The sequence below is a fragment of the Colossoma macropomum genome, unplaced genomic scaffold (assembly GCF_904425465.1).
Source record: "Colossoma macropomum unplaced genomic scaffold, Colossoma_macropomum, whole genome shotgun sequence".
Classification (NCBI taxonomy): Eukaryota; Metazoa; Chordata; class Actinopteri; order Characiformes; family Serrasalmidae; genus Colossoma; species Colossoma macropomum.
Window position 1 is genome coordinate 43,956,959 of NW_023494793.1, and position 22,917 is coordinate 43,979,875.

Genomic DNA, 22,917 nt, shown 5'->3' on the forward strand with positions numbered 1-22,917 from the left:
GTTCATTTCTATTCAACTCTTAGAACTTAAAATAAAAACAAACAAATAAAAAATAATTTAGCTTCTAACACTTTTTACATAACAATGTTTCTTTTCATGGCCATAGATTACAAAAAAAAAGCAGTTGCCATTAAAAATCTGCTATTTTGCTAGAGCAGGGGTGCACAACTCCTGTCCTGGAGGGCTGGTGTCCAGCACAGTTTGGTAGTTCCCCTATTCAAACACACCAACTAAACCTGGCAATTAAGATGAGTTGAATCAGTTGTGTTTTAACAAGGTAAATCACCAAACTGGATGCCGGACCTCCGGGACAGGAGTCGTGCCTCCCTGCACTAGACATTTTTCAGTTCTCCTAATGTGCTCATGCTTCTAGATCTCTAGCACCCGGGGTTGGGATAGCTACTGAAAAAGCTACTTTGTAGCTACTTTCCCAAAATTTGTAGCAGCTACAATTGATCTACTTTTCCAGAAAAAGTAGTGGCTACTTTTTAGCTACTTTTCAAAGCGTGACTGTCAGAATGTGGATGAATCTCCACCTGACACACCAAACAAGCCCAACTGTCAGTGTGAACAAGACACTGCATTTAACCATGAGCCAGAAAGAAACTTACAATTGAAAAGCTGCAAATATACAGGGCTATGTAGCGCGCTACTTTTTGTAGCTAGTAGCTGTAGCCGCTACTGTTTTATGAAATGTAGCTAACAGCTTTAGCACCTATTAATTTTGTGTAGCTATAGCGAAAATTGTTGCTACAATTTCGCTACAGGCTTCAGTCAGTCCGCAAAATCTGAACCACAGAACGTGGCCGTTAACTGGGCTGGTGACGACTGTGCAGTAATGACTGAGCCGTGGACAGTTCGAGGAAACGGTCACACGCTGATCGCCCCTTACTAGTAGGCTTAACTCAGGGGTCGCAACCGAAATATTAAGAAGAGTCATTTTGTCCTTTCAACAAAAATGAAACCACTTTGGGAGCCACAACACTTTGTCTGTTTTACCCTCATGGCTGTAAATATGTCTCAGTGTGTGCTGATAAATATGTCTCAGTGTGTGCTGATGTGCCAGTATAGACAAAAAAATATAATATAAACGAAAACACAGACTTACTTTCGAAAGCCGAGTGTACCTGACTCGTAAACCTAGATCTACTGCACTTAGGGATCATTTTGGGTACAGTACTGGCTGACAGTGGCGGTAAAGGATAAAGACTGGAACCGGAGGAGACTGTAACGAGACACACGCCGACGGGTCTCCCAGCGGACAGACGTGTGGACCAGTGTAAATGTTTGCGGGACGGTTTTAGAGAAAGTCTATTTTATTATTCTTTGCTTTCCATGAAGCGCACTGTATCACCATTATTACTGTGTTCATTGTGATGTCTTTAACTGGAAAAGCATGATTCAAAGTCAGATATATTTTACAGGATAATCATGGTGCACTTTTATTTTGTATTAAGAATCACAAGACTGAAGTGCGTCTGCATGGCTGCTAACAGATCGCATAAAAAAGAGTACATGCACTTTACAAAATGCGTCATACAGTGTCAGAAACTTATAGCCTATTAGAGATTACTTAAAGGGAAACTTTGCAAAATTAATTAATCATTTAATTTTTTGAATGTAAACAAAATCATTCAGAGTGGTTTGGTGTGAAATGCGCCTTTCTAGAGTCAGAATTGTTCACCATTGTAGTGATAGGAACCAGACGTCTGTATGTCTATATTACAAATATTACCATTTTATCTGCAATTCAAAACGACCAGTGAACTTACATGTGTCTATGTTTTTATACGTCACGCTGATAATGGTAAAATACTGCTAAATACTTCCTTTGGGTACTATTTTTCCTTACAACGCCCTTCATGTACCTCTCCACCCTGCGGATGGATGTCATCCCAGATAGCAGCACATATCGGTCCGCTGGCTTGATAAGGTCGGCACTTTGCTAACTGTTTGCCACTGCTGGTCCACCCTCGGACCACCCAGATTACTGTCCTGCATACAAACTTTAACTAGTTTTTAATCTCCTCAAACAGATTTTAAACACACACAGACTTTTATTTTAGAAAATAAACTTAGACAATTATTACAAACAACTGAGAGAGACAAATAATGACTAGGCCTGCTATAAAATGATTTTATAGAAAATGCTGTTACTGACACTGAGCTGGATTAAAATTACTTACTAAACTAATTTACTAAGAATAACGAATGAAGGATGTAAGGAAAAATCAGTAAACTGAGCTGTGAGCGAAAAATGAGTGATGATAAGTGGAACTTTGTCTAATATTCTGCTTAAACACCGGTGGGCTGCCCAGAAAACGGCCACCAAAACGGCAGAGGACCACCAGCTTTGCCGTTAGCGGGCCGACAGTGGTCAACTGCCCTCTTGCTATCAGGGATTTTGGGGGGGGTAGGGTGTGGAGTGCATTTAGTGTTGTTTGGGTTGGCCTTGTTGTGTCACACGGTGTCAGCAAAAAGTAACGTTACTCATCAGAGGAGCTGCGACTGACCACAGTGGCACCTTGCTGGTTAATTGTTCAGAGTGATGGTGAACTGCACTGAGCCAGGATCCAGAAATAAACGGGGGAAAACTACAGTACGGTGCATTTTTTCAGCTGCCGACACCAGAAATCCTGAAGTTGTGGCTAATTGTTTTGAAGCTGCACAAAAATAGGTACCCATGTTGAACGACTCTACAAACTAAATTAAAACGACTCCAGTAAAAAAAAATGCAAAGTGGATTCAAATGCCGGCTGCTGAAGAAAACTGGAAGCAGGAAATAATCCTGGAGAAAAAACTCTACACTAAAAATGAGTTTTAGGCCAAAACGTTACAGCAAAATTATCACAAAACAGTGCCTCAGGTATCAAGCAACGCATTCATAACCATTTTGTGTAACTTAACGGGATGTAGCTTTCAGGGACATTAAATGCTTTGGACGTCTGGTTCCAAGTACTATAATGGTGAACAATTCTGACTCTGTAAATTTCTCTGGAAAGGCGCATTTCACACCAAACCACTTTTTTTTGTTGTTGTTTACATCTAAACCATTGAATTGGTAAGTAATTTTGCAAATTTGGTGGAGTTCCCCTTTAACTTACAAAGTTTGAGATGAGTATGATGATTTAGACAAGCAGTAAGCGTGATGCTAACTGTCTAACGCTAATAAGCTTCCACTGTGCAAATATTCAGATATTAAATGACCAACTGGCTGTAAATTTTTCATCATAATCTGTTGGATATTTTAAAAAGAAAATCATGTCAGATTTGTTTAGGTGTTTGTTTGTCCTGAAGGGTCCGTTCTGCAGGAGAGTCTTCGTCAGGCCCGTTTTCCTCCTCGGCTACTTCAGCATGCGACTGTCGCTAACACCGCCTCATTAATGAAGCAGACGAAGAGGCCTGGAAGAGATCAACATGGACATAAATAGTGAACGCAACACTGAAACAGTGAAAATCTGACCATCTGAATTTAAGGCGGATTTGTAGGCTAGCAGGCAACTTTGCCTTTAGCTCAAGCTTACTGTGACTGCAGTTCAGCATCGAACCAGCTCAGTTAAGCTATTCCTCAGCTTTACTCTCCACAGCTGAACACCTTTTATCTATCAACCTGATATACTGTATCTATAAAAGCTACAGGCTTCATTCCGGTGGCTTTGCTAGGCTACGCTTTCCTAGCATGCTGCTGTTGCTAACACCATGTTGTTTATGAAGATGAAGAGGTCCAGGACAGATGATCATGGACTAATCAGAATAATAAGCAAATACAAAACAGATATGAACCCTAGACTATGGGTGCCAGACTTGGGCTAACCAAAAAGCAGGATTAGCATAGGTTAGCAAGCTAAGTTTAAGTTTAGCTCTGGCTCAAACAGAACGGTGGCTCAGTAGCTTAACTCTCCAGTACAATTATCTCGTCCTTTAGTAGTATTTTACATCTTCCTTTTGTTCTGATTGTGAACTTTCTCAACTATATCAGATCTCTGACAAACTGAAGTCATAGCATCTCACTATGGTGCGATTTAGCATAACAGTAAAACTGGTCAAATACTGTGTAAAAAGGCCAAATGCAGTCTTTAGTTATTTAGTTTATCTCTTAGCAAGTGAAATCATCTTAAATCTAGTCAATCTATCTAATATTTCTCATTGTGAGACTGTTGTAAGAATATGATTATTGAACTTATTTCTAGACTTTTTTACTTGTTTAAAGCCATTTTATCCAGTGAAAGTGTCTTATTCCACTGGCAGATCATTTTACTTGTTTTGAGAAATAATGCAAATAATTATTATTTTATTATTTTAAGAAATATAAAGATAAAGGTAAAGAATGAGGATGAGGAGGGGTTCACCACTCTGTGAAAGACTGCACGATCAAATAGTGCAACAGTTCAAGAATAACGTTTCTCAACTTAAAATAGTAAAGAACTTTCACTTTTCATCATCTACAGTACATAATATCATTAAAAGATTCAGAGAATCTGGAGAAATCTCTGTATGTAAGGGACAAGGCCAAAAACCAGTATTAGCTGGCCGTGATCTTTGAGCTCTCAGGCAGCACTGCATGAAAAACAGACATGATTCTATAGTGGAAATCACTGCATGGGCTCAGAAACACTTCTGAAAAACACTGTCTGTGAAAACAGTTCATCAATGCATCCACAAATGCAAGTTAAAACTCTAAAACACAAAGAAGAAACTGTACATAAACAGGATCCAGAAACACTGCCACCTTCTCTGGGCCCGATCTTATTTAAAATGGACTGAACTGTAATGGAAAAGTGTCCTGTGGTCTGACGAATCAACATTTGAAATTCTTTTCGGAAATCATGGACACTGCATCCTCCGGGCTAAAGACCACTCAGCTTGTTATCAGTGCACAGTTCAAAAGCCAGTATTCATGATGGTATAGGGGGCATTAGTTCACATGGCATGAGTGACGTGCTCATCTGTGAAGGCACCATTAATGCTGAATGATATATACATGTTTTGGCGACATATGCTGCCATCCAGACGATGTCTTTTTCAGGGAAGGCCTTGATTATTTCAGCAAGACAATGTAAAACCACATTCTGCATGTATTACAGCAGCATTGCTCCGTATTAAAAGAGTCCAGGTGCTAAACTGACCTGCCTGCAGTCCAGACCTGTCACTACTGAAAACATTTGGCGCATTATGAAATGAAAAATATGACAAAAGAGACCCTGAACTGATGAGCAGCTGAAATCCTGTATCAAACAAGAGCAGGAAAACATTTCACTTCCTAAACTACAGCAGTGTCTCCTCAGTTCCTAAACGCTTACAGAGTGTTGTTAAAACAAAAGGTGATGAAACACAGTGGTAAACAGGCCCTGTCCCACCTGATTTGGAATGTGTTGCTGGCATCAAATTCAAAATGTGCATATATGTTTCAAAAAACAATAAAATTTCTCAGTTTCAACATTTGATTTGTTGTCTTTGTAGTATTTTCAATGAAATATAGGGTTTAAATAATTTGCACATCATTAAATTTTGTTTTTATTTACATTTTGCACAGCATCCCAACTTTTTTGGAAATGGGGCTTGTAAAATTAGATTAAATCTGGGCTAAAAATCTAAAATTTCTCCTGTTGAGATTGTGTTAAGTTTAATGTAGATTGTTTAACTTATTTCTAGACATTTCTTACTTGTTTTAAGTAATTTTGTTAAGTAAAATTATCTCACTGTGTTGGCAGATAATTGTGTTTGTTGTACGAAATGAGCTTAAAACCAGCACAATTATCTGCCAATACAGTGAGATAATTATACTTAATAAAATGACCTAAAAAAGTCAAGCATTCTGGAAATGTGCTAGATAATCTTATAATTAGTGCACAACCATCTCAAAGTAAGAAATATTAGACATACTAACTAGATTTAAGATCATTTCACTTGACAAGAGACCATTTTTTTGCAGTGTATAAACTGATATAGTTTAATAATTTTTGTCATAAACTGTGAAGCGGCTTAATCAGTCTGGGACGTTCCTATATTGAGTACAAATCACCACTTAGTCTGATGGTGATCTTTTAAAAACTGCTTTTCTTACTGGATTAAAATCTGGGGAACAAACCCTGAAAAATCTGTCTATCCAACTGTAAAATGCTTGTATACCACCTTTAAATATTCAAAATCTACCCACCTTTTGTCTGGGTTAGCATGGCTGGGGTAGAACCTTCATGAAAAAGAAGAGTAAACAGTCATATGAAGCCTAATTTTTATTTATGTCCTAAAAGATATACATATCACTGGGGATTATTTTACCAAAAAGCCGTGAGTACAGCTGGAAGCACTTCTTATCTTGAAACAGCACATCATGGCAGGTGAAGTACTCTGGAGCACAGGTAAAAAGAAAAAAAATACTGTCACCGACAGAACAAGTGCTTTCTCAGCAGTCAAAGATACACTCTTAAAAAAGACGGTTCTTTCTTTAATAACATGGCAATTTACAACCAAAAGTGGAGAACCATTTCATGCTTAAATGGTTCTTTGCATGGTGAAATCACATTTCAGATTGATGGAGAATATGTTGTAAATGGTTCTATATAGATCCTTTTTAAAAAATAGCTCTTTGTAGCACCAAATAAGGTTCTTCTACTGTTACCAGTTTGACATCATCACAATAGCAGAACCCTTTTTGGTGCTTTATAGGATCATATACAACACATTCTCCATCAGTCTGAAGAACCACTTCACCATGCAGAGAAGCGTTTAATCACACAATGGTCCTATATGGAATATACACTGTAACCTTATTGTATTGTACCTTATTAGTTAACTTATTTCTAGACATTTTGCACTTGTTTTGGTAATTTTATTAAATAACATTATCTCACTATACAGGCAGGTAATTTTGCTGGTTTCAAGAACATTTCTTAAAAGAAGCAACGTTATCTGCATACATAGTGTGATAATTTTACTTAATAAAATTACTTAAGTAACAAAGTCTAGGAATAATCTTTAAATGAATTAAATAACATTTGATATATTGACTAGATTTATGATAATTTCATTCACCAAGATGCCATTTTTTTTAAGAGCTACGCTCTTAAAAAAGATGGTTCTTCAAGGGTTCTTTAGTAAGGGCAATGGTTCTACTTTGAACCATGCATACTCAAAGAACCCTGGTTCTGTATTGAAACAGTTTGTAAACTTTTCTATGTAGCACCAAAAAGTGTTCTGCTATTGTTATGTTGTCTGGCCTGTAACAATAGAAGAACCTTTTTTGGGCTATATAGAACCATTTTCTGTACTAAAGAAAACTAAAGAAGCTTAAGTAGAGTGTTTACCTTGCCTGTTCAAGGCCAGCTCCCTTTTCATGTTGTCTTCTGTTAAGAAGGAGCAGAAAGAGAGATTCAGTGTAACATCAGAAACAGCTGACGTCCAGCAGGAAAATTTAGATTTACTGAGGAGTGATTTGGTGGAGCGGCTGAAAGTGTTCTGTAATCACTCCCCATTCTTACTTTTCATTGTCTAGGCCAGGGGTTGGCAACATGCAGCTCTTTTAAACAGAGCGTTTTTGTACAGTGTGAGTATATAAATCGTAGATTTTGTCCGAACACGATCTATTCAAATGTACAGTGTGAGTGACCAAAGAACAAGATTTCTAAAATCACACAGAGTCTGCCTGGCTTTAGAGGACATTCAGCTACAGCTCAACCAGCCAATCAAATAACTCCAAGACGGAAAACTGGAAGCGTGAGCTCATGGATGCGTTAGCCTTGGATGTGATTCCTGCTGTCGCTGTGCTGCTGCCGAAAGAGACAGATGAGGATCAAGAACTGTGAGAACTGTGAAATCATTCTGTAGTTCTACAGTTACAGACTGTAGTCCATTTGTTTCTCTGCATACTTTGTTACCCTGTTCTTCAGTGGTCAGGACCCCCACAGTAACACTGACGTGTGGTGGTGTGTTAGTATGTGTTGCGCTGGTGCGAGTGGATCAGACACAGCAGTGCTGCTGGAGTTTAGGTTGGTTGGTGTGTTTTGAAGTGTTTGTCTATATGGACATGTAAAATTGCCCATATTCCTAAAAAAATTAAAACTCTGTTTTTGCTTATATTAAAAGTTTTTTTTCCATATTCTATGATAACTACAAATGTTTAAGCTTGAAAGTCTGATTGAATGAGTCTGTATTGTTCTGCAGAGCAGATGCCAGTGCGTGTGGGATGTAGCAGCTTCTCGCTCCGGGGATAAATCACACCATTCTCTCATACCAGATAAAAGCACTCACCCAGCATAGTGTAGTAGTCCTCGTCTACGTGGCTATAGCAGCTCACCATCTGCCTGAGGGCCTTCTTCAGCCAGCACGACACCACACCTTCATATGAACAGAGTGGAAGTTTGAAGAAGGAACTTAAAGTTCAAGTTTTAATGTGAGGAATTTTTTTCTCTTGTCCCGTTCTCTGATCCCACCACCACCACCTCACTCTATCTGGTTGTTCTCCTCGGAGCTCTAGGACTGTACTAGAACAAACGAACAGGAAACCACGGCCTAACAAGACGCAACTGCCAGAAAAGGTGTTAGATCATTTTGCCTAGACAGACAAGCATAAGATGCTTTTTTTTTTTAAGTTGGTGTGCTTACAGAGCAGCTTTAAGGTACAGAAAGAATTCTCCTTTTAAGGAAATCCCTAAAATTTCTAATTTAGTATTATTGCAAATAACCTGGACATACAGGGTGAAAAATAGCTGCTGACAGCATCATCATAATCAAGGCAAGTGAACCATCTGAGAAAATGATTTTGGAGATGAAATGCCTGTTTTACTTTGACACCTGTCAGTCTGTTACATTGAGATTTTTAACAATAAACCTGTAAAATTGGTTTTAAAACTTTGTGACTTTTCAGCTATGAAAGCGATATAACAGCAGAATATTAGAAAAATAAAATACAACTGATTTATGAAATTGCTGTGTTGCTGATGCTTCATGAAATGTGTGAGACTTATATCATCCACATGACAAGTTTTAGCGGAAACACTTTCTCTTTTTCTATCTTTTACTGTGTAAGAGTAATGAGAGTAATTTAGAGCATAATAACTCAAAATTTTTGAAATATTTAATAAACCATCCAAATACCTTTTGCTGCCTAGTTTGTAAGATATAAATCTACAGTGTATAAGTTATTGTTGTATATAAAAGTGACAAAATATATTGTCTTTAACTTTCGATAAACACAAAACAGACAAAGGATCTCTAGGACTACGGAAGTCCGGAGAGGCCATGAGATAGAATTTTCTGGATTATCTTAAAATAATGAGTTAATTATCTTGCTATCTCTAGACAACAAAAGTTATCTTAAAATTATGAGTTAATTTTTTTACCGAGATAACAAAGTTCTTGGTTAATTGTCTTGTTATCTTGAGAAAACAAAGGTGTTTTATCTTGTGATCTCAAGATAACAAAGTTGTCGTCTTGAGATCACAAGATAATTAACTTGTTATCTCAAGATAACAGTCCAGAAAATTATAGTAACAGCTCATGGCCTCTCCAGACCTCCGTACTAGGACACTTGTTCTGGTCTTTTTCTCTGTTGCAGAGCTCCTGGTTATGTTTTTTTTTTTTTCGGTGGTTCTCTAAAATGCTTAGCACACAATTACATCCTGACCCTGTCACTGCGATCTGTGGATTCTCTGATTCAATGTCTACCTTTCTGTATGTTCAACAAGCCTTAATGGCTGGCATGGTTGCGGCTAAAAAGGTTATTGTTTTGAATTGGAAATCAGCTTCTCCACCATGTTTTAAACCAGGGGTGTCAAACTCAACCATAAAGGGCCAAAAATGTTTTTATTTAATTTTTAGACCCTGAAATATTACATGGACACTTGAAATATTCAGAATTTAAATGTCTCCAGGAGCTCAGTCTTTTAAATCTACCTATTGGCTTGAACTAGACACCTGACATCCTCTCTTTACTGCAAGTTCATTAAGATTCAGGCTCAGTTTCTGAGCCACTGAGCTGATATTGGGTGTTTATGTTGGTTGAACTGCAGCTGAAATGCATTTTGGTGATATGACTGGTGTGGAATAGTGTAGAATTGAGGTGTAACCGCTGTCTCATAGTTTGTTGTTGGGTAGGAGAGTCAGAGCACATTACGTTGCAGTGCATGCTGGGGACTGTAGTGCAGCACATTGTGAAACAGGCTAATATTAATAGAAAATTAAAATGCTTTTGCGGGCCGGATAGGATTGTGTCTGTGCCTGATCTGGCCCGCAGGCCTTGTGTTTGATACATGGGTTTTAAACATTGGTTATCAGAGAACCTTCATACTACTACAATGGAGAGGTTGCGTAGCTGTGACTCAGAGCACAGGGGGTTTTGGGTCCATTCCAGCACCATCTAAAGTGACCCTGAATGTACTTTTTGTTTTCTTCTTTATTCTCCCCCACTTTTTATTTTTTTTAATTTATTTACTTTTCAGAAACAATTAATGGGTGTTTGGGCTGTGATGGGGGGATAGTGGGGTAGTGAGGGTGTGTTTTGTATGTTTGCTGTTGTATTGTTTATAATAATAAAAAAATAAAATATATTTAAAAAAAGTGACAAATATGTTGAATTTGTTCCAGACTGCTGAATGTTTGTGTAAAGCCAGAGGAAATGAGAAATACTGCATCTGAAAACCTGATTCTGTGATTCCGAGGAGCGATGACAGCATGTTGACGTACGGCAGTGCTTTATCCAGCAGACCTTCCAGAAGACATCCTGCAAGGAAGTAATATAAATACTTTGCTTAATGTCCTCCAGAACCTGCTGTAGAGCACGGATTAACAACCCGGAATTAACCCGGAAGACAGAAACATAGTTTGTTCTCAAGGAGAAAATTATTTTCCATGCTACACTGCAAAAAACGATATCAAGTAAAATGATCTTAAATATACTGAATAAATCTAATATTTCTACTGTGGAGATTGTTCTAAGCTTAATTTAAGATTATTAAATTTATTTTAGACATTTTACTTGTTTTAAGTAATTTTATTAAATAAAATGTTATTAAATAAAAATAATTGTGCTTGTTGTAAGAAATGAGCTTGGAACCAGCAACATTATCTGTCACTATAGTGAGATCATTTTTCATTAATAAAATGACCCAAAACTAGTAAAAAAAAATCTAGAATTAAGCTGGATGATCTTATAATAAGTGCACAACCATCTCAAAAAGGCTAGACTAGATTTAAGATCATTTCACTTGACAAGAGACCATTTTTGCAGTGCAGTTGCATTTGTAAAGCAAACATACAAAGAGCAAAATAGTATACAAACATAAACACGATTACAGGGGTCACACAATGCAGGACATGCATAAGCATTCAATTCATGCTAAATCATGGGAAGGTCACCTGTTAAATGCCCGAATGGTTGTACTCTTGCTAAAATAAACCTTCCTACAAAAGAGTAATTTGTACGCACGTCCTGAAGGAAGGTGGATAAAGTACTGGTAGAGTGGGTGGTCTGGATCATGTGTGATTATAAGTGCCTTGCAGATCAGGGATGAGGTGACACACTCGGATAGTTGAGGGGGGGTATCGATGAGTTTACTGGCCAGATTAGTTATCTTTATGAATTTATTCCTGTTGGAAAATATTGAAAAAGCAGACGGTACCATATGAGAGGACCTGACTCGATGATACTACGGAGAAGGAGATAGAACAGACAGCTGTTTCAATTTACATGTCTGGCAACATTTATAAATGTCCACGGTATCTGAAAGACTCAACCTCCTCTACCTTGTCTCCTTTGATTGAGAGACTAGGGGGGTGGACCAGTGTTTCAGGGGGGCCGATGAGCAGTTCTTTAGTTTTTATGATGTTAAGGTGGAAAAAGTTGCCGTTGGAATGTTGATATGCTGAGAAAGAGTCATTATTATCATTGAGAAGTGCAAGGACAGCTGTGTCATCTATGTATTTGAAACATAGGGTGATGGATGACAGACATTTGTATAGACCAGGGGTTGGCAAGATGTGGCTTCAGAAGCTGCATGCAGCTCTTTTACTGTCCTGTTGTGGCTCCACAGCAGAATCAGATTTGTAGGTAATAATAAAATAATCCTCCTTTACAGTAAAATAAAGCTCTGCTGATCGTTCAACACAGTTTAACAATAAATGGACTTAAACTCTGGAGTTAAGGTAGAACTGCTAATTCACCCTTTAACCCTGAAGATCAGCACAGACTGCTGGTCACCATAGCAACACAGACAACAGTCTCGCCTAGCTAGTAGATAACGAAACGGCAAAGAGAGAGATTTAAGACGAACGTCGATAATTTGGTGACTAATAGACTTATTTACATTTATAATCACTCCAGCTGGTTTCCTGATACGTTTAATCTGCAGCGAGAAACTGACAAACACTAAAAAGTTGTGAAGCTGAAGTCAGTTTCTCATTCGCCAGCTGACAAATGAGAAACTGAATTCAGCCTCATGAAAAATTCAAACGTTGAGAGACATTTTACAAGAAACTGTTCTACTTTTGGAAAAGTTTCCTGCTGGAGATGTAAGAAAAAATCAGGCTTCACTACTTCAACTTGCTCTTGGCTAGTCTTCCTATCTGACCATCAAGCCTCTGCAACTCATCCAGAATGCGGCAGCTCGGCTCGTCTTCAGTCTTCCTAAGTTCAGTCATGTCACTCCACTGCTGAGCTCCCTTCACTGGCTTCCTGTAGCTGCATCAGATTTAAAGCCCCCCTGCCTGATGGCAATGGTCAAAACTCAAACTGGACCTCAAGCTCTTCGAGCTTTAAGTCCAGCTCAGCTCGACCCGCCATCCTTCAAGACGTGGAAGACAAGCATCAAGACTTTTCTCTGTCCTGGAGCCCAGGAGGTGGAACGAACTCCCACTGGAGTCTCTTGCGGTCTTCAAATGCAGACTGAAGACCGTCTCTTTTTACAGCACTAATCTGAGAACGTATTGAACTGTATTGTATTGTACTGTTCTCTGTTTAACTCGGTTTCTTTTCTCTCTGTATCAACATGGACTTTTGTTTCTAGCAGTATCTGAGCTCAGGACTGTCTTTCTCTCTAACCTATTAGTAACTAGCAAAGATACTTTCTCTAGATAGACAAAGAACCTTTTCCAAGTCACTCTGGATAAAAGTGTCTGATAAAAGTGGTAAATGTAAGTCTGCGTTTTTGTTTACATTTGTTAGCCTATACTAGTACATCAGCACATACTGAGACATATTTACAGCGAATATGGTAAAATGGATAGTGGACTGATTTTTGCTGAAAGGACAAAATAGCTCTTCTTAACATTTGGGTTGCAGACTCCTGATATAGACAGTGTAGAGGAATTTGCAAACCCAAAAACAGGGAACACAATACAGCAATAACTTAATATTTGAAAGACCCCACAGATTGAATGGTTTATAACAACAAAATACAACAAACTCCACTCTTGTGTGATGTTTAAGAATTTTACCTAGGAACTCGGTCGTGTTCTGGTGGCCACTGAGTCTGAAGCAGTGGAAATATGAATTCACAATTACCCCCACGACAATCTCTGTTGCAAGAAAAGTTCAGTTAATACTTTAGTAAAACTCTCCAGAATGTATAAATGGCTAATAACTGTGGTACAGACCCCATTGACGTTCAAGCACTTCGGTAGATACTTGAGGATTCGCACCTCTCCCTGTGGAAGAGGAACGTTTACACTCAGTTCAGTGTAGCTTTATTGGCATTACCATATTAACTTACAGTACACTCTTAAAATCATGCAAAGGGCCCTTTGAGTGCTCATGGTTCTGTATAGATCCATTTTCTTTACTAAAGAGCCCTTGAAGGACCTTTTTTTGTATACAGTACAAAATTCCACCACTTGTACAAAATTTCTGCACAGGTAAATGGTTAAGACGTAAACAGGGTCATTCAGAGTGGTTTGATGTGAAACAGAAACTTACCGAGTCAGAACTGTTCACAGTGGTGGTGATAGGAACCAGACGTCCACCTCTAAAAGCTCCCTCACAGAAAGTTCCTACATGAAATGGTTATGAATACGCTTACAACAGTTTTGAGAAGATTTTTTTCTTAAAACGTTTTTTAAATGCATTCATGGTGGAGGGATACATGCAAGTGATGCCACAGCCATTCATGTCTGTTAATTGATATAACAAAATTTCCTCATGTGTAACAGAGGGAGATCTAACTAATGGTGGGAACTGGATTATCAACATTCCATAAACTCAGAAGGCTCGTGTAGGTTCACTGGTGGTTCTGGATAGTAAATAAAATGTCTATATCTGTGTTGTAGTCATGGCGACCCCTGGTTCCTATCACCACCACTGTAAAGACATCTGAATCATTTCACACCAAACCACTCTGAATGACTTTAGGCCTCATTCACCAACCGTTCTTGAGAAATTTGCCACTTATGCAGTTTTTCTAAAGATTCTGTCAGTCACCAATGTTCTCTTATGTGGGATTTGTTCTTAGGTAAGAACAGAATCTACACACACTCAGGAGCACAAAGGTGAGAACAGTTCTGCGCTTTAAGAACACGTCATGAATCTGATGTAGCCTTTTTCTTAGAACCTTCATCAAGAACACACTTAAGAACAAACTTAGGAAGATACTGAAGAATGAGGCCCTGAGTGAGTTTACGTCTCACACCTCGAGTTAAGCAAATATTATGAAAAATTGGTGGAGTTCTCCTTCATAGGGCCCATATCACAGAACAATTTTCTCCCCTTTTTAAAATAGCCATTCACTCTCCAATCCATGCAATCTATATATGAAAACTAAGCTACACGGTAAAAGCTGATGAGTTAAGTCAACTCAAATGATTTGAGGAAACTGATTACCTCAAATGTTTTAAATTTAACAGCTCATTTACTTTTAAGTTAATTGAGTAAATTGTACTAATAAGTAATTGTAAATTGAATTCACCATTACACTATCATTTTGATAAATTCATATTGTATTACAGAGATATGATCATAGACCAATTTAGGCATCTAACAATCTCTCTCTCTCTGTTTCTACTAACATAAGCATGAAAAGAACATGCAAAAATATCTCACTTGCAGCCACAATGCCCTGGAAAATCCAGTCCATACAGCTGACCATGGCTCCTTTACAGTTATTAGCAATGCAATCTGCAAGAGACAGTTAAGGCATTATTGCTGAGGGAGGAAATCAGATTTTGTGTTTTTTGTTTTTTTTTTGGGGTAGTGTGCCCCCATATTGATTACAGAGCAGAGGGGAGATGCACTAAGCCATCACCAGAGGGAGCTGCCTATAAAAGGGAGACATCCAGGAGGAGGTGTAGTGTTATGCTTCTGGCGTGGCAAGAGAACTGTAGAGAGGAGAATTTCCACTCTGTAATGTCTTCTGGGTGTCTCAAACGCTAGAGGGCGCTCCCGAGCGAGTCCAAAATGAATGGGTTAAGACGGAGCATTTGAGCAAAATCATGGTTTATAAATGATTAAACATTTTTAATGTAAAAGAATACATTTATTTCCTGAACACAGAACAGCATAAAACATGTTAACACTGCTGTTATATTTTTAAGAGCTTTTAAACTCGAGTTATAGGAGTTTAAAACAGTGCCTCATGTACGTTCATGACGTCAGTGGGCATGAACAGCTAATGAGCTGCTCCACTCGCCAACCAGTCAGCTCTCAGTAGCAGTAATGCTAAACAATCAGCACTCAGTAGCAGTAATGCTAACCAATCAGCTCTCAGTAGCAGTAATGCTAACCAATCAGCGCTCAGTAGCAGTAATGCTAACAAATCAACACTCAGTAGCAGTAATGCTAACCAATCAATGCTCAGTAGCAGTAATGTTAACCAATCAGCGCTCAGTAGCAGGAATGCTGACCAATCAGCACTCAGTAGCAGTAATGTTAACCAATTAGCACTCAGTAGCAGTAATGCTAACCAATCAGAGCTCAGTAGCAGTAATGCTAACAATCAACACTCAGTAGCAGTAATGCTAACCAATCAACGCTCAGTAGCAGTAATGTTAACCAATCAGCGCTCAGTAGCAGGAATGCTGACCAATCAGCGCTCAGTAGCAGGAATGCTAACCAATCAGCGCTCAGTAGCAGCAATGCTAACCAATCAGCGCTCAGTAGCAGTAATGCTAACAAATCAACGCTCAGTAGCAGTAATGCTAACCAATCAACGCTCAGTAGCAGCAATGCTAACCAATCAGAGCTCAGTAGCAGTAATGCCAACCAATCAGCACTCAGTAATGTTAGCGTCCTGCTGCCCAAAACCCGTTTGCTGTGTAAAAAGGAAACATTCAGGTGAGTTTTTTTTGCTTTTTTTGTGAAACTCCTTCTACTTTCTAAAATTAAAGGAAAGTTCTGGTTCAGTGATTAGAAACTATTTTAACTTTTCGTTTGTAGCCGTTGAGCTCCTTTTACTCCCATTCACTGAGGACTCGCTCGCAGGCGCCCTCTGCTGTTTAGCACTCCTGTTTTTGATATAACGAGAGAAATAGGAAGAGGCCAGGCTGCTCATAAACCAGCTCTGGCACGGTTCCCTGACCAGTCATTGAAAGAACTACTGCTGTAGAGCTGTGTCTGTGTAAAAGTCTGAATGTTGGTGTGTAGCTTATTGGTGCTTTGTGGCTTGTTGCTGAGATTTTCATGAAGATAGGTTTTGCTGATAGAGCACTTTCACTGAAGTTTATTGTAAACACTGAGCTAATACGGCTGCTCAGAGACACAGCTTTTGTATTTTTTAAAATTTTATTTTAACAAACGTGTACAGGACAAGTGGGCAACTTTGAATGAAACCTGCAAGAATTAAGCAAACAAATTAATATTTCACACATCCAAATGAAAAAATACTAAATAAAATAAAAGTTAAATACACACATAAGCATACATGAAGCTGACTTATAAGACATGCCTGGATATGAACTTGCTTACTGAAATGCTTATAGGTCTTTTATATAATCTCTCTTATCGGAGAGAGAGGGTGCTTTTTGTTTGCCTCTGTTTTCTCTTGGTTTGCTTTAGTTAGGAAGTTAGGTCAGAAACGCTATTGGCTTTTCTTTTTTTGTTTGTTAGGTAAGTTAAATATCCCTAAATCCAAGTTTCGCTTTGTTTTGCTTGTTATTTTTCTCTTCCCTCTCCTACTGTTTCATTTATTTTCATTTCCTAAAGAGATAACTTTGCCTAAGGCCTTGAACTCTTGAAGAAAATAAAACCAATTTGTTATTATAGCAAAACTGGTTGTATGTGTGAGATGGGGAACCGGGAGGTCTCTCATTTTTTTATGTTGCGGCCCCACCTAGACCGGGCCGTAACCGTAGACAAGGTTAAAGTTTCAAAATGTTCCCTCCCCAATTCATATATGGAAAATAAGCTGCACAAACAGCCCATTTTCAACTGTTTTGGTGATGTCAGCATGTCTGATCCACTCATACCAGCACAACACACACAATAACATGCCACGGACAGGGTGAAAGGGGGCTAACAAAGTATGCAGAGAAACAACTACAAAGTGCTCCTATATGGTCAGTGGAGCTGATAAAATGGATAGTGATTGTAGATACAAGTAGGTGGACTTAATGAAGTGGCCAGTCGGTATATGTATAGGATGTGTGTCCTTTAAATTGGCTGTGGTGTAGTGTACCTCTCAGCTGGCCTGTCAGAGCCTCTCCATAGCGTTCCTGGCAGGCATCTATCTTTTCAGAGCACTGCCTCTGAACACAGTCTGTGAAAAGAGACACATACAGCAGTCATTTCCTAAAAATGGAAGCAAACCCCTCGGGCCTTTTCTGTGTTCTCACCGGCTGCATTAAGCTGCTTATACAAAAGTCCTCAGTAGAATAAGAACAGGGCACTGTATGACCACAAGCACCCTTTCATGGGAGTCTTTAAAGCAGTAGTTTGCTTCATACAAACCTACATAGCCTCAAACTGTGTGTAGTTATTCAGTATCTCTAATAGTGTTGATTCTGTGGTTTCTGAGACTGTATGACTCACCGTTACCTAAAAACATGGACAAAAGTTTGGATCAAACCCAGGTTGCAGGATGGCTGCTGTGTGATGCAGTTTTGTGGCTGATCGTCTGCTTTTGAGATAATTAGAAAAATGTGCTTGTTTGTTTGTTTGCCAAAATGTTGCTTTAATACTTGAATCAATGACAAATAAGGTTTTCAAAATGACATTTTTAAAAATCTTTTTAAAGAGGACACGATGGGCATTTTTATATCTGCATATATTTACATCTTCTATCTTAAATATAGTGTTATTATGTAAGCTTTTAATTGCCTGTTTCAGTTATTAAACTGTGCTGGTCTGGTTGACTGACTACTTGCACCGCCTGACTTTTCAGACTATGTCAAATTAAACAGGCATGTACTTAGACACCCGTAGAAACCTTTGTCCTTTGTGTTTTTACTTACAGTTTATCAAATAAATAAACATTATTATAATAATTCCACGTTTTCATGGTTCTCTTGGGGTCAGACCACCTGACATGGTAAACTGAACATCACACTTTTTACTAAATTTGTGACCTTGGCATTGCACCATGAAGGTCACTTGGGGTCTTCTTTTTGATGCAATACTCTGGCCCCTCGTAAAAGCATGTCAAAATAAAAGTTCTTTGTTTTTGGTTGTGCCACCTGACATTTGGTTTAGTAAGAACTTGCAGATAGATTTTCAGTGAGTTGAACACTTTTAAAGTCGTTTTCTTTTGCGACATTGTTTTATTTCAAAGCTTTCAAACATAAAATGATGCCAAACTATTTAATTTTGAATTTGACCTTTTTGTGATAGTTTACTTAATTAACATATATGGTTAAACGGTTGCACCACTTCACAATTTCAGACTTTTGGAGGCAAAAAGAAAATAAAATGAATTTTATATGGATGCACGGAGAATCGTTTCACATAAAAGTGGTGGAGTTGAATAATTTAATATATGTCATGTATTTATTAATTCATTAATTAGGAAAATTATGGCACAAAAAATGCATGTCATGCCAATGACCCATAAAGTGCTGTCATGTCATCTAAATGGAAAGCTGCTTCCAGGGAATCTAGAACCTGCATAACCTGTATAAAAACATGGATTTTACCAGATATTTCCCCAAAGAGCACTGGGAACTTAACAGCTTCACCAGGAATAGAGATCACTGCTAGAGAGAGAGAGAGAGAGAGAGAGAGATGAAATTATGAAAGGAGAAACACAAAATAAAGGAGTAGATTTGCTACACATTTCCCCACTATTAATTAACTTGTCAATTTTTTTGACTACTTTTGATTGAAGATTGCTATCTGATCATAAAAAGGCAGAATTTAAAAGCAGCCAAGCAATCCAACCACCTGTGTAGGTCATCTGGAATGAATATGACCACATGCATTAGTGGGGGTGGAGTGGGGGAGCTGCAGAGATGTGCATTTGCTTTTTTCTATGAATGTTAATACACAGTCAGTACACCCTCTCTGGCAGGCATCACATCTTGCAAATGCTTTTCTGTAGAGTCTTTCTATTATTGTTTTCTTGTTTTGTGAACACAGCACGTTGAAGATCTACCCACCGATTTTCAATGGTGTTTGAGTGAGACGACAGTAAAAGCCACTCCTAAAGCTTCAGATTCCGTTTCTTGAAGCAGTTCGTGATTGATTTTGAGCTTTGCTTCGGCTCATTGCCCTGCTGTATCAATGCACGGTAAAGAGTTTTGTGGGTCTTCCAGATCTTGCCTTGACTTCCACAGTTCCCCTTAACTGCCATTTCTTAATGACATTTCAGACAGTGGAATTTGCGAGCTGGAAGTGCTACGATATCTTTTTATAGCCTTATCCTGTGTTTTAGCGACACACCCAGCAGCTGTCAGCTCACTATATTGAAAATATAGTGTTTACTAAAACAATGCAGCTACTGCAGATTTATATATATATATATATATATATTATATATATATATTAGGGGTGCGGGAAAAATTGATTCTTAGATGCATCGCGATGTGGACGTGAGCGATTCTGAATCGATTCATAAATGTCAATAATAGATTTTCTATATATTTAATTTATAACGTGATGTTCACGGAATGTAAAAGGCTGAACTGGAAGTGCGGAAGTGCAGCGCCCGGACAGTCTGTGGCACATAACAAAAACACTACTGGACGAGCGAGAAATCCGACCGGCTCCCTCTGCATTAAAGCCAGGTTAGATCAGGAGTCACAACACAAATGATAAGAAGAGCCATTTTGCCTTTCAACAAAGTCAAACCACCTTGGGAGCCGCAACATTTAATGTCCAGTATGTCTCAGTGTGTGTTAATATCCTAGTATAGACTAAACAATATAAACGAGAGCGCAGATTTACTCTGCTGTGCTTTAAGCTTCAGCTTTAGCCGCTTTCCTCCCATCTCCGCCAGAAAACCTTTCTTCAAAACTAGAAGAGTTTCTTGTAAAATGTCTCAGCGTCCGGCTGTTTTACGAGGCTGAAGTCGCTTCTCGTTCTAATTTTCCCGTTCCACCTTAAATTCTGCCTGAGGCGCCGAATGTAACTGCTGCGCCATTTAAGGTGGAACGGAAAAATAAGAAAGAGAAGCGAGTTCATTTTCGCAACTTTTTAGAGAAAGACAGTCTCTCAGCAGATTTAACCAACCGCGCTGCTTATAAATGCGAATAAGTCTCCAAATGTTCGTCTTAGTCTGTTTTTTCGTTCGCTACTGGCGAGGCCAGACCTCGGGGCTGTGTGACCTGCTGTCTGCTGTCTGTTCTCAGTCGTTGAGAACCAGGGCTTTCGCGCTATGCTGCACACTTTGAAGCCGAGATTCAGCGTCCAGTCTCGAAAATACACCCCCCCCAACACACACACACACACACACACACACACACACACACACATTCTCTACAACGAGACCAAAAGGATGGCTGTAACACGCTGCGTGGACACCCATCACCACTGGATCTTATTTCAAGGCAACAGCGCATTTTATCGCAGATGAGCGGCAGCAGCGTCTCTGAATGAGAGCCTTCTAGTTCACTTGCCACATCACTTCCATTTGATTTATTAATAAAAGATATTTTAGATATTTAAAGCAAAGTATTTGTAATGATCCATAATGCATTTACATTACGGATCATTACAAATACTTTGCTTTAAAACTACCAAGTCCTCAGACAGTAGGAAGATAGAAATCATGTATAGAGAAAAAAGATGCATCAAGATGCATCGATAATCGTTTTATAATCGCATCGCAGCCTCTGAATCGTAATCGAATCGAATCGTGAGGTGCCTAAAGATTCCCACCCCTAATATATATATATATATATATATATATATATATATATATATATATATAAATACAAGCTTCACTCTTAAATGAACACACATGGGTCTTTACTATTCTCAAGTTTAGAACATTTTTTAACAGTTGCAATCCTGACATCAGGGGTTGCTGCAGCCCCCGTCAGCAACCCCCTGCATTATGTTAAGAAAAGGTACAAATATGTACCTTTTCTCTGGGAAGAACTTATATAAGGTACCTTTATTTCTAACAGTGTACACATCAATTAGCTTCATTTTCAGATCCTCTGCCATCTGCTTAGAGAAGCTCATTGTTGTTGAGTGTCAGCGCAAATTTTAAAGAGCTGACAGTCACTCTCAGAAATAAAGGTACTAAACTGTTGCTGGGGTGGAGCCCTCAGGGGTCCGTCTCAGTAGTCAGGGAACATAACTGAACCATAATCCACTGAAATGATATGTTCTAAGCTGTACTGACTCCACACACCCCGTCTCGTCTCCAGGCTTTTATTTTACTGTTCTGTTTTAAAACATTCGGTTATGAAAAGGTACAAATACAAACTTTTCACCTGGAAAAACTTATTTAAGGTTTACAATCAGACTTTAAAACCACTGTTGGAGCTTTGAGGGAACATTTACACTGTTTGTACCTTGATGAACAAAAATGGACCTGCACAGAACTGCACAGAACACATTTTCCATTAATCTGAAGAACCATTTCACCAGCAGAGAACCATTTAAAGATGCAAAATGGTTCTTTAAGTGTTCATGGTTCTATATAGAACCATTTTCTGTACTAAAGAACCATCTTTTTTAAGAGTGTAGCTGTTAATTAAAATGCTGTTGTCATTTATTTTACTTACTGGTCATTTTATTTTATTTTATTTTGATCATTTTTGTTTTATTATTTCTGTTACTTTTTCTGATTTTGTTTTGTTTTCTGATTCTGATTCTGTTTTCTGATTCTGCCTTTTCACCATCAGATAGAAAAATCTTGTCAGCCTGCATGAAGCGCCTCTGTTTAAACAGCTCAGTTTACTGTTATTGCTTTGTTTCTCTTTCATTTCATGACAAAGACAACTTTCATTTTCGCATTACTGTGAAGAGCCTGATCACTTTACATCGAACCTCAGACCAGATCAGATCTTCAGGGATTAGTTAGTGTATCTATGGAAATAATCTGTAAAAGAGAATCTGTTACCAAAGAGCAGGAGCAGAACGGCGGCCCGAGTGGAACACATTCCGGTACAGCAGTGACTGAAAAACAGAGTACAGGTGCTGAAAGGAGTCTGTCAAAACTGTAAGCTTGCTTATACACTACATAATACGCTGATCTACATTCTCTCCTATGTCTAATCTTGTAAAGTATAGATTAAATAAGCTACACACATAAAAATGTAATTCATATCTCTGAGAAGACAGTGTAAAGAATCATGTCTTTAAGGTAGAGTTATAGAGCTAAAGGTAAACAAAGTAAACGAACCGGTCTGCTATTACACTTGACTATTAACTCTATCATCTCTAGTGCTTTTCTTTTCATTATGCCAATGATAAGCCTAACACACACACACACACACACTCACACACACTCACACACACACTCACACACAGAACATACCTGCGTTCAGGAAACAAATAACCAGATCAGCTCCAGCTATGACCCAACACCAGCTTCTTAAATGCACCTTACAGAG

General features: G+C 38.5%; 1 protein-coding gene across 2 annotated transcripts; it reads right to left on the reverse strand.

Moving 5' to 3' along the window:
* Positions 1 to 3,071: 3,071 nt before the first annotated feature.
* On the reverse strand, positions 3,072 to 22,917 carry LOC118813983. 2 transcript variants are annotated; one of them, XM_036579636.1, is made up of 13 exons: positions 22,842 to 22,917; positions 22,425 to 22,480; positions 19,048 to 19,104; positions 17,595 to 17,675; positions 15,026 to 15,100; positions 13,588 to 13,638; positions 13,429 to 13,509; positions 10,637 to 10,717; positions 8,248 to 8,334; positions 7,305 to 7,343; positions 6,280 to 6,348; positions 6,158 to 6,190; positions 3,072 to 3,402 (listed from the first exon to the last, which is right to left on the reverse strand). In XM_036579636.1, the coding sequence occupies exons 2-13, from the start codon at positions 22,462 to 22,464 to the stop codon at positions 3,350 to 3,352; spliced, it is 747 nt and encodes a 248-aa protein (XP_036435529.1). In that variant the 5' UTR covers positions 22,465 to 22,480; positions 22,842 to 22,917; the 3' UTR covers positions 3,072 to 3,349. The 2 variants fall into 2 exon arrangements, with proteins under 2 accessions (XP_036435529.1, XP_036435528.1); XM_036579635.1 differs by having other exon boundaries at positions 19,048 to 19,107.